The 12,970-nt window shown below is 39.0% G+C and overlaps 1 protein-coding gene across 2 annotated transcripts in view; it reads right to left on the reverse strand.

Moving 5' to 3' along the window:
- The window catches only part of kcnk10 (potassium channel, two pore domain subfamily K, member 10), a 53,332-nt gene that overhangs the window by 17,790 nt on the left and 22,572 nt on the right, over nt 1-12,970 (reverse strand). For both annotated transcript variants that reach the window (XM_012969586.3, XM_002933194.5), the window contains exons 3-4: nt 8,961-9,078; nt 4,103-4,263 (exon numbers count right to left, since the gene is read on the reverse strand). In XM_012969586.3, the coding sequence (XP_012825040.1) occupies nt 4,103-4,263; nt 8,961-9,078 (279 nt within the window). The remainder of the gene's footprint in view (nt 1-4,102; nt 4,264-8,960; nt 9,079-12,970) is intronic.

A 12,970-nucleotide genomic window follows, 5' to 3' on the forward strand; every position in this document is an offset into this window, starting at 1 on the left:
TCTGCCCCTTCTGGTTACACCTTATATCAGGGGTCCCAACCTTTTTTACTCGTGAGCCCCAGTCAAATGTAAAAAGGCTTGGAGAGCAACACATGCATCATAAGAGGTGCCAAATAAGGGCTAAGATTGGCTAGTAGGCAGGCTCTGTGCACACTATCAGCTTAGGCTAATGCCACATGAGGCGTAGGGCTGAAATTTTCGGCAAGCGGATAAACGCTTGCCGAAAATTCAGCCCTACGCCTCCTACTTGTGCCTGCACCCGAATGAGTGGGATACGCTTGGGTGCAGGCACATGTAGCCGATATACGCATGAAAACGCGAGACTTTGCATTCTCTCGCGTTTTCATGCATTTATCGGCTACATGTGCCTGCACCCGAGCGTATCCCATTCATTCGGGTGCAGGCACAAGTAGCAGGCGTAGGGCTGATTTTTCGGCAAGCGTTTTTCCGCTTGCCGAAAAAATCAGCCCTACGCCGCGTGTGGCATCAGCCTTACAGGAGACATTGTTTGGTAGTGCATCTTGTTTCTATGTAACTAAAACTTGCCATCAAGCAAGCAATTGAAAAATAAGCACCTACAGTACTTTGCGGACAGTGGGAGCAACATCCAAGGGGTTGGTGAGCAACATGTTGCCCCCGAGCCACTGGTTGGGGGATCACTGCCTTATATATCTGCACTGGATTAGCAACAACACACAGTCTCCCTGAACACACACACACGTCTCCATCAACTTGTTTTGTTTTTTTTACACAAAGATATTTTAAATAGATGTAGGGAGGAGTATAGAAAATATTTATGAAGAGAGGAGAAAACAGTTGTAAATAATTTTGGACAATTTTCAAAAGCTCGCTAGTCATTGAAGCAGGGAAAGGCATCTGGATAGCTGTGTGTTTCTAGCTGCGTATGTATAAAATTAAATTAAATACCATTGCAATTCAATAAATGCTGCATCTTGCTTTCAGACACAAATATGCAATCTCTTGATTATAATGTTCCTTTAAGGCAAGGTCATGCATTTATAAAAAAAAAACCTAATTACTAATTACATCTGCTGTGGCCATACTGGGGATTGTTTAAATCCATCGAAGACTTGAAGTAGAGAAATCTGATATAATGGTTTGGGGAATAATCTCAAGCATAATTAGTTGCTTAAAGGGGTTGTTCACCTTTATAACTTTTAGTATGATGTAGAGAGTGATATTTTGAGACAATTTGCAATTGGTCTTTATTTTGTATTATTTGCAGTTTTTGAACTATTTAGCTTTTTGTTCAGCAGCTGTCCAGTTTTTTTGAAAGATAGACTGGTATATGAATAGAGGAGGGCCTAAATAGAAAAATAAGTAATAAAAAGGAACAATAACATTTCAAAATGTGGCCTCACAGAGCAATAGTTTTTAGGCTGCTGGAGTCAGTGACCCCCATTTGAAAGCTGGGAAGAGTCAGAAGAGGAAGGCTAATAATGAAAAATGTACCAATTGAAAAGTTGGTAGTAATAGGCCACTCTATAACATACTAAAAGTTGAAATGAAGATGAACCACCCCTTTAAAAGTCCACTGCTTGAGTGCAACTAAGAAAAAAAAAGTGAAAAAATAGTTACTGGAGAAGTTGATTTTGGCGCACACACTGGTATATATTGTTAAACAGAGGACAGCTAAGTACTGTATGTGTAATATCCCACTAGGAGAAAGTTTAATACACCACAAGATCTATTGTTTGCATAAGGGCTTTAGGGCTACTAAGAAAATTAGAAGGCATGGAACTATAATGGTAGTAAATACAAGTTAGTAGTAATGGAATAGCTGAAAAGATTGAAGAAACTAGAAGACATCCAGAGCAAGGATAATATTAAATCATTTTTAAATCAACTTTAGGATCATGCATGTGTGCATGTGTGCATGTGTGTGTGTGTCTGCAGGCTGACTATCTGCCCCGTGTTACCTTGCCCATAACGCAGGAAGTTCCTACCTACTGGTAAAAAACATTTAGAGGTTGATTTAATATGCTTATTCTGTGGAATTGATATTTATCTTTTTGTCAAACTTTTCTCATTGTAGGAAAAGTTTTAATAACTCAGAAATCAAACTGCTGGAATCCTTCTAGATTCTTAGATACATCAATTCCTTAGTTACTATTGTAGATACAATAAATAGATTATTCTGAAACTGTCAGATCAGTCTGAAAAGTATAGTCTATAAAGATCTGTATTTACCAGGAACAGACCTGGCAATAACCTCTAGGCAGATGGTTATAATGCCAAAATTATTGGCAGAAGTTTCTGGTCACTAAAATGAGCAAAAATGAGCAAAAACATATGTGGCTGAGGATAATTAAATATATGTTAATTGGTTGATGCATTCTATTCTTTTTGGTTGAATTTGTACCCGAATAAATATGGAAAGAAACTGAAAAAATGCCTTTTTTTATAGCCTCTTGTGATGAAGCTTATAATAGATATTTCTTTGATCCACCCTCTTTATATGCTAATTAATGCATATTATGGATTGTTTCTGTCCATTGTTTGTCTGTCAAAGATTAAAGCACATACTTCATGACCTTAATAGGCTTCCCAGCCCTGCCATATAGCATTTGTGTAAATGCTTACTTATTAAAAGACAGCAGAATACTGAAATAAAGAAAGGAATTGTAAACCAATAATAATAGCCTAAGGCTACTGCCACACACAGGCAATCTGACCCTACACTCCTAAAAACTTCTTTGTGTGCCTGTACCCAGAGCCATTGTGTTGTACTGGGTGCAGGAACATGGAGTGGATTTTGGAACAGAACAGCTCATGTATGCCGTTCTGTGCTGAAATCTGATATGTTTGCTGGCATCCTAATACTTTACTGAATTACAACAGCATTAGAGGATGGAAATTGCTGTTCACTTTGATTAGAGAAAATCTATTTATTGTCTTATTGGGAAGAGAAAATCATACTTCACCCAGAAAATAGAACAATGCTCAACATTGGGAATATAAGTAACAGTTCCCTTTAATTTAGGACGATGATTATCATCTCTCAAAAATGCTCAAAGGAAAGCTGAGGTCTATTGCAACAGAGAATGATGACTAACACTACTCTGGAAAATGGAGATCAATGTTCCTTATGAAAAATGGTGACAGCTAGTAGACCCCACAGCTCTGTGTTTGCACAAAAGCCAGAACGGAATTAGTTACATGAATATGCTTACTGGAATAGAAACTGGTACACTAATAAATGAATCAACCCTTTCCTGGAGATTTATAAAGTGTACAAAAAAAATCATCAATCATCTGACACATGATAGCTTTTTGGAATATCCAGATTGTCTGCAAAGATGTTTCTCAAGTAAAGGCAGAGTCGGTAAATGCGCCAAACTTTTAGGGAATGGCTTCTTGACTCCCTGTCCCAGAAAATTCAATTGAAATATTTCTGTTTTCCTTTTCCAGTGAGAAATTGCTCAGTATGTTATAGTCAATAAAACCAGGAAAACTTTCTCAACACTTGCTATACTTTTTCCAAAGATCGTAATAGATGTACTTATCTGGCATATCATGTTTGCCAAGGTAGTTACTATGTCTATCTTAGAGCAATATATGACATAGATGCAGCACAAAAACATCCTAGAAATTATTTGCCATTAGTAAAAACTAGAACTGGTTAGGTTCTGTCTCCAAAGTCCAAATTGCCACTGAGGAAGGGGGTGTTCCACCGAAAACTTGTGCAGCATTTCTGCTGAAATAAATGGCTTAAAGGCATTTGCTGGAGTATAGAGGTATGCTGCTTCCAATATAAGGTATGACTAGGGTCTGTCTCCAGTATCAAAAAGGACCTCATCACAATGTGATTAACACTTCATAGTGAATATGGACCCATCTGGACAATTCATTCATTTTAATTTGCAGTCAGTCCTTATTCAGTCTAGATCACATCCAGTTGCTTGGATCACTACAGAGGCACACACATGTAAAACCTAAAATGGTCAATACAACCACTGACAGTATGTCAGTCTTACTGAATCAGACTGCTTTGCATGACATAATAGCAAGTTACATGTGACTACAAACAGTATATATACATCTGAAATTATAAAAACAAAGAAACAAAACTTTTACTTACCAGGAAAACTTTCTCAACTCGTGCTATACTTTTTCCAAATATTGTCCCCAGTTGGTCTCCAATTCCAGCCAACAGGAAGCCAAAAAGAGGGATTCCAAATATTGCATAAAGTATGCAAAAGATCTTTCCTCCTTCAGTGCTTGGTGCAATGTTTCCAAACCCTTATAAGAGTAACATACAATTAAACAAGAATCAAAGCCATTTTTGTTTATAAATCCATTTTCCCACAGATGATTCTGTATAATTTCCTGTAAATTTACATTTTAATTTAGATATTGTATAGTATATATCTTGCATTACAATCTTAAGGCCATACATGGGCCACTTCAGCTGCTGATTTGGGTCCTTTAGAACAATTTGCCAGCTTATCTGCCCATGTATGGGCACCCCAGGCGGGCCTACCCGATTGATATCTGGCCCAGAATTGGGATATGCCATTGCTTTAAACTTTGCATCAAGAGTTTCCAAAGCTACTTTTGGATTGTGGAAAAGAGGCACAATAAAAACTATGTACATCAGTCCCTGTCCCAGAGGAGCTTACAATCTAAAGTCCCTATCACATTAACACACACTATGGTCAGGTTTTTTGATCAGAAACCAGTTAGCATGGGGAGCGCTTAGACACTGCTTGCAGATAGTGCCCTGGCTTGTTTTATCCTAGGAAGGCAAGACAGCAATGTTAACCATTGCATCACCATGCTGCCCATTACACAGCAAATGTTTCCGTTGGAAGTACAACATTAAAAACCACTTGCACCTTTTACTAAATCCATGTGGACTGTGGTTTCATTCCATCTGAAGGCTCAGACACTCATCCACCTCAGTTTTAAAATCTTTTGATCTGTATTGATTTTTGTCGCTGATCAATCAGCTAGATTAAGCCTTGTTGTCATACCATAATAAACTGAGGTCACACTGCATTCTACTACATTGTGGTACTGCTGCTAACGTAGAAGAACCAACATCTCTCCTCTTGCTTTAAAAATTAATTACCTGAAACTACCAAGTGCCTCTTTTAAAAAAATATGGTGCAGCTTATATAACATCTGTCTGTGAGCCTTCTCTATGCGGAGTTATTCTGGCAACAAAGCAAAGGTATAGGCAAACGAGACTTTGTCACCCATTCTTAATATTCTATGCCAGGGATAAAATGTCCAAAGTTGAGGTGGCCATACACAGTGTGATCTGCTTGTTTGGCAAGGTCCCCAAACGAGCAGATCGTCTCTCGATATGCCAACATATGGTGGGTGATATTGAGCTTATAGGCCGTTGGATTGAGGATCCCATCAATGAGCCAATACAGTCCCCTATCCGGCCAGAAACCTGCCTGATTGAGATCTGGACGGTTTTAGGCCAGATATCAGTTGGGTAGGCCCATCGGTGCCCATAAACGGGCAGATAAGCTGCCGAATTGGTCTGAAGGACCTGAACTGGCAGCTGAAATCTATGACCACCTTTACTGATGTCTGATGAAGGGGCTTGCCCAGAAACATCACGTTTAAAATAAACACGCAAGATTTATCCTGCTTTCAAATGACCTTATTGTGCCAGCAATTCCTTGAGAAGTTCTGCTTGTTAGGGGTTGCCGTTGCCCTGCACTGTGCACCAGCTTGATCATCCTGTGAGAGGCCAGGGTGTGCTGGTGATTTACCTCCAGGATTAATGTAAATTGCAGGTAGTGAAAAATATGCGTTGTGCAGTAGGTCAGTTTGCCTTGCAAGGCACATTATTTACCACTGACGATTTACACTAAAATGGTGGTTCACCTTTAATTTAACTTTTAGTTTGTTATCAACCTATTCCTTGCAACTTTGCAATTGGTCTTCATTATTTACTTTTTTATGGTTTTTTTAATGATTTGCACCCTCTTTTACATCTTTCCAGGTTTCCAATCTATTGCTCTGTGCACTTACAATTTATTGTTACTTTTTATTCAATATCTTTCTATTCCTTATCTTTCCTATTCATGTTCCAGGCTCTCATTCAAACCTCTGCCTGGTTGAGGTAAACAAGGCCCTAGCAACCAGATAGCCGCTGAAATTCCAAACTGAAGAGTGGCAAAATAAAAAGCTAGTTAACTGAAAAACCGTAATAAATAAAAAAAGAAAACTAACGGCAAATTTATCAGAATATCATTGTCTATGATGTCAAACTAAAAGTTAATTAAAAGGTGAACAACCCCTTTAAGGAATGTTACTTGGGAATTTTGCCACCCATGCTGGAGGAGACTAAGCACAGATGACAAAATTTCCCATCTGCAATAGCCCTTAGGCTCATTACAATAGGCCAACCTTGATCTGTAGTACTGCAGTCTATTATTATATCTGGCTAATTGACCTGCAGTCTGCCTAAGTGACCTGCTGTCATTAGAGGTTTTAGTTTCCCAAATGACACTGTTGGAAGTCTGTTGGCAGCACTGACAAGCAGTTGTGACAGCTGAGACTTGGTTTGTGTAGTTACAGGGATGGAGCAGTCAGACAACCTCTATTTGGCAACATTTATACACTGTAAAAAATCTGCTTGTCTGGTTGACAATTATTTCCTGTGTTTTATTTTTTTTTTGTTAAGGACATTCAGAAACTAAAATACAGTAAAACATTTTTATAGAACAAGCTGAAACTAAAGCATGACTATTATACTCAAATGGTATTCTTGCCCATGGCCTTGGAACTGGGAAAGTAATTCTTTTGTATGTTACACATTCATCAAGTAATTTACACTGTTTTGACTAAGGTAAATAGTTAAAAATGGATCAAATTGATTTTCTGTCAATAAGCAGAATGTCTCAGTGGGAAGAGACTAGAAATACAGCTTGCCCACTGAGGGTGCCAGAGCAAATTCTTTACACAGACACTGTTTATCTACATGCTAGGACCCTGACAGATGTCATTCTTACCAGGAAGCAAGTCACAAATGATACCATCATGCAATGATTGTTTAATTTCATAACTGTGCTGATTCTACAACAATTGTAAACAGCTCACAAAAAGGTAGGAGCATCTGCAAAGGTCTACATATACAGAAAGTGAACAGCAAGATGTAATACCCATGACAGCCCTATTGCTCCTAATATAATGTCATGGGCAGGAAACGCTCAGAAATTGTAGATTGGGTGACTGTGGAAATACATTATCTCCCTGTCACAGGTACAACAATAAAGCTCATGAATCCTAGTACCATGAACTTAATCTCAGAATGTTAAATAATACTAGTGTAGGGGTTTACCAAAAATGGGCCCTTAGGACAGAAACCCCTAGGACAGGCCACAGGGTGGTGCTTAGTAACAGGGACACTGGGATGACTGGGTTGTCAATAGTTAATAGGGTGTATACCTGTAGTTCGGGTTATGGCCACAGGGTGGTGCATAGGCCCATATAAGGGATTGCAGCCATGTGCTGTTAGGCAGACATTTTGGGCACTGCTCCAGGCAGGAGTACCCCAGGTACAGCTTAGTCAGAAGTTGGTAATAGATTGCTCTAGGAGTAATATGTAGTACACCATAGGTTAGAATGGGCAGACATGACCCCTCCAGGAGTGGTAGTGAGGTTATGACCTCCCAGCGTTACATCTGCTGGAGTGCAGGGCCACAAGTGGCTAGGGAAGGTGTACCAAGGCACCACTAGTCCAGGATCTCGGATTTGAGGATGCTTCGTGTGAGTACCGGTGTGGGTCCCTGTGGAGATGCTTCTAGCGTGAGTACCGGGGAGGGCTCCAAGAGGGGGTTCCTCCTGTCGAGAGTACCGGGAAGGTCTCCTAGAGGGGAGCATGTGGCGGGAGTATCGTGAAGTAGTCCAACAGAAAATGAGTATCAATGAGTAGTAAGGAGATATGCCCTGCACTGTGTACCAATAATATGTTTGCCACTCCTGGAGAGGACCCTGCCTAAATAAACCGTGCATCTAGTTCAAATACAAAATTGTGTCTGCGTATCTGAGTATCTGCCAAGCCCAGAGGACCACTACCAAGCTGGTAAGGAATAACCCCAGGGTGGGGTACATCTGCCAGGAGTACGTGGGTCCCAAGAGGGGCATAACAAGTCTATTAAGTTCCCAGGGGGTGGATTATAGTTCCACAACACCATCCCTGGGTGGAGGCACGCCATTTTAAGGGAGAATCCCTTGTAAACCCCCATAGTAAGCGGGGGCTCAGGACTCCTGTAGCGCCAAGGATAGTGCTCCAGCAGGTAGTGCCACAGTAAACACCAAAAGTGGGCTACACTAGGAAATCATCTATACAACTAGAGGCCTTCTATTAACAATTACACAGTTTTGGAGTGCAATGTTACAGTGTCCATTGAACTACAGAAATACTTTCTATTCAATTACTAGAAGACATCAGTCATATAAAAGCAAATTACATTTATACCTAAGCCATATTTAGGCTTAGCAAGCTTGGTACCAGTTGGTCCTTTAGGAGCAGATGGATGCATGTTAGTTACCTTTGGCCTGGCTGTGTTATTCAAAACTGCGACTAAAGTTCTCCACTAACAACTGATTTTTAGATATCGTTATGGCCAATTTTAGTCCTTTAATTAAAGAAACTCAAAAAAGGCTTTGTGTATAACTCTATGTGAGGTCATTTGGACAGAGCTCTTTTTATCTCTTGCATTTGTTGTTTATTTAAATAAATCTGTATATTCAATGTATACACCCATTTATTGTATGGCACTATGGAATATAATATAAATATGTGCCTATAACAATAATATAACTTATCTTTTTAATCCAGTTTTAAATTTGTGTTTCTCTAGAAACTGCACTGACTAATGTGGGCTTTTTTATCTACTGTAAGAATATCCCTGGGATATCAGCAGGTTTTGAACATTCACCTAATGTGCTCTTGTGTCATTTCAACTCACCAATAGTCGTAATTACAGTTCCAGCAAAGAAAAAGGCACTTCCAATATCCCAATGGCTGCTACTATTAGAGTTATTCCCAATGGGGTTTACTCCAGCATTATCAGCATCAATGGCTCTCTGCAAAGAGAAACAACTAAATTAATAATTATTCACCGAGCCTTCACACTTCTCATCATGTTGGGCAAAGGTCCCAAGACATTCAAGCTGTTTGCACAAGAGCAATTATAACAGTAAGCACTGCTTTTTGCAGAAAATCTTAAACCACTCAGGTCATTTGTGTATCCTTAAAGGATTTCAGTCAAAAAGCATAACTGGATGCTGTTTTCGATAGGATGGAATGCCAACCATTATAATACAACTGTACAGATACCCTTTGCCCTGAAGACTCAGACACTACTGGAGGATCTCTCTTTGGAAATCTGTGTACATTTCATCACTTGCAAAGTGTTGCTATTTAAAATGCATGCTTATGTTTACCCAATGAGAAGACTAGGGCCACTAATATTTCTGAAAGACCAAAGCTACCAAAACAGCCCTTTTTATAAAACCCCCACATTCAACAAATGTCACTACGTTCCTCTTTTACAGATTTGGTATCACCTGATAATAAACAAAAAACTCTCTAATGCAGGTTATTTGGACTAGCCTTCAGTTCTTAAAAGCTTGAATAAATCTATACCAGTCTTAATAGGTGTCAACAGAGAAATAAACTATCTATTTAACCAAATATATTTTTCATCTTACAGCCCTTGCTCCAGCCAAGATGCATCTAGGTGCATTTCTTTCCAAAGGCTGATGCCAATGAAAACTTAAGGTCTGGTGATTTAAATTATGTAAAGATCCTTTCTTTAGAAAACCCCAGGTCCCAAGCATTTTTATAAAGCCTATACCTGTATACATAAAAAAGTAATTTGGGGTACAAAATGCTGAAAAGAGACTTCCTTGTGAGGGCAAGTCACTAACAGTTATCCTACTGAATTTATAACATATCAAATATGATCTCATACTGTTTTTAAGTAAATATAGATACGCTAATTCATTGTTAAGTAGGTAGTATCCTTCTTTTGTTGCAATCATTCTAGTTCATGCTGACAATTTACACACACACATACACACTGATCTCTCACACAGCTCAAATGAATTACAACCCTGCATATGTATGATCCTCAGCACTTCTCTGTAGGCCAAGGCATTTTATGGGTGATGACACAGTTGACTGGCCAAAGGAAATTACCAGGCTGACCAATGAATTGATCTTATCACCAGCCAATTTGGCCATGACCATGGATGGGGATATCCACCCTACGATATCACTATTACCTCAAAATCATCTACAATAAAACATTATATAATTATGAATATGACTTTTCTTTTTCATTTGCACAGCCTTTGTATGTGGTTGTGTGAAATTGCATATTATAACACAGATGTCTGTCTAACCTGTAATTTGTCATAGTAAACAAATGTATTTTCTACCAGTAAATGAACATGTGCAGCTGCACCACCTGTGTAACTCCAAAGGGAGTCATTTAAACCAATTCAGTAGCACCCTGGCTCTGATATAGATACAACAAATACAACTGCAACTAATTGTTGTTGAGACTGGCTGCTATTAAAGTAACCCACAGGAAACAGAAATACCTCTATTTGTCTATATGTTTTGCAGTGTATTCTGCTACTTATATCAGCCTGTGAACCTTCACTAAAATTAAAAATGCATTTGTACTTTTGAAGCTTAGAGGCCCATTTATCAACATTTTTCTTTTGTTGGTTTTAGAGTTTTCTGAAACCACAAAAAAACTCATTTTCAATAGTCATTAAAAGATCAGAATATAAAAAGCACGAATGACTTAAAATGAGGGATGAAAACTAAAAGAACATGAAAACCTCAATTTATTTGTTTTTATACATGACCTTGACAGCTTTTAGATGGCAAAGTTTTGTCATTTTTTACTTAAAAGTCACAATTTTTAGCACTAAAAACCATGATTCCTGAAAACGAATGGGCCCCTTAAAGTATAAGTAAAGTATAGTATAACTCTGGCAAGACAAGTAGTAATGGCTCCACCTTATAAGTATTGTAAATCTGAAGATATTCCCATTTAATTGGCTAATTATCCACTAGAGAGGTATTCAGCTTAGTTATTCATTTTATTACTTGCAATTATTGACAGTGTGGGTGCGCCTGAGTAACACCAAGCCTCATTTCCAAGTATTTTGAGTAAATATCTGGTTTTAAATCATGTCATCATATATAGGGTTGCCCTTTTTACCCTATGGGGCTGATTTACTAATCCATGAATCCGAATCCCGAATGGGAAAAAATCGGATTGGAAACGAACATTTTGCGACCGTTGTGACTTTTTCGTAGCCGTTACGACTTGCGCGAATTGTCGCAACTTTTTCGTAGCGTTACGTCTTGCGCGAATTGTCGTGACTTTTTCATATTGAGCGCTAGTAAACGGTGGGCAAACCTTTCCGATTTTTTCGCGACGGCTACGAAAAAGTCGCGACAATTCGCGCAAGTCATGACGTCGACGAAAAAAATCGCAAAATACCGATCATTACGAAAAAAACGCATTCGGACACTTTCGATCCGTTCGTGGATTAGTAAATTGGCCCCTATTAGTAACATTGGCATCAATCATAATTTTTACCAGCCAGGCCAGTAAAATACCAGCCAGGTGGTAAACCTATGCACATAGCTTGCATATAGCAACCTCGATATTTGTTTAAGTGCTCGGTTATGAGGGTCCTTGCAGTATTCACTTATACGTATACTTGCAGGCACAGTATCCTACACAGAGTATAATAAGAATGTAAACATAGCTGAAAGTCAACCTACTTCATTGCTGTTTCTACTCTTCTGCCTCTAATGTTTCTTTATGCCATGCTTTATTATTTTTTATAATGGTCATGTCTTTCTTTCTCCTACTTTCCTTTTAGTTTTCTCCTTCTGGCATGGTTATGTTCTCACATCTGCTTACTGAACCCTTTTTTCTTCATCCAAGGTTTTCTTTTCCTATTCTTACTCACTTTAATCTCCCCAGTAACTATTTTCTTCTACTTCTGATCTCCTTTTCTTTTATTTTCCCTTCTTTTGTCCTCTAAACTGTATTTTCCCCCAGAAGCTTCTTTTCACTGCATTGTTATCTTATGTGTCCTCCTAGTTCCATTTTGTTTCCTTCATTTTCCTTTTCATCATGTCCATTTTGTCTTTTATTCTTTCATCTACCCCTTCCTACCTGTTTTTTCTCATGTCCCCACTACTTTAGGGCAATGGCACACAGTAAGATTTGTTGTCCCATAGTTAAATGCACTCCAGCAGTCTACAAACCTCTCGAAAATGACTTAACATAGAATAACATTAAAATCAATACAAGTAAAACATATTAACTGCAGCGATACAGCTTAATCATGAGAAATTACCTCCACTTACATTTTTCAAGGATTAAATGAAAAGGAAAGGCTAAGTCACTTGGCGGTGCCAAAATGTTAGGAACCCACAAGTGACTTTAATCGCTTACCTTGTACTGCGGGCTGGTGCCCCTGTTAAGAGAAAACCACACCAACCTGGGGTACCTGCAGCGAGCGTTTCCTCTTCCTTGTTTGCACACTTGCACATGCGCAGTAGAGGGAAAAGCCGAACTTTAACAAAAAAGTCGGCTTTTCACTCTAATGCACATGCGCCGGCCCAGGGATTTTGCTGGCAGAAGAAACATGGAAGAAGGATGCGCATCGCTGCAGGTACCCTGGGCTGGTGCGGTTTTCTCTTAACAGGGGCACCAACCCGGGGTAAAAGGTAAGCGATTAAAGTCATTTGTGGGTTCCTAACATTTTGGCACCCCCAAGTGTGAATAATATGTTTTACTTATGGTGATACTGATGTTTTGCTATGGCAAGTCATTTTTGGGAGATTTGTCACCCACAGTAGCGAAGATTTAACTGCAGGCAACAAATCTTATTGGTTGCCGTTGCCTTATTGAGCAATGGGATGTTATCTGGAATG

This window comes from Xenopus tropicalis, chromosome 8, assembly GCF_000004195.4.
Source record: "Xenopus tropicalis strain Nigerian chromosome 8, UCB_Xtro_10.0, whole genome shotgun sequence".
Taxonomy (NCBI): domain Eukaryota; kingdom Metazoa; phylum Chordata; class Amphibia; order Anura; family Pipidae; genus Xenopus; species Xenopus tropicalis.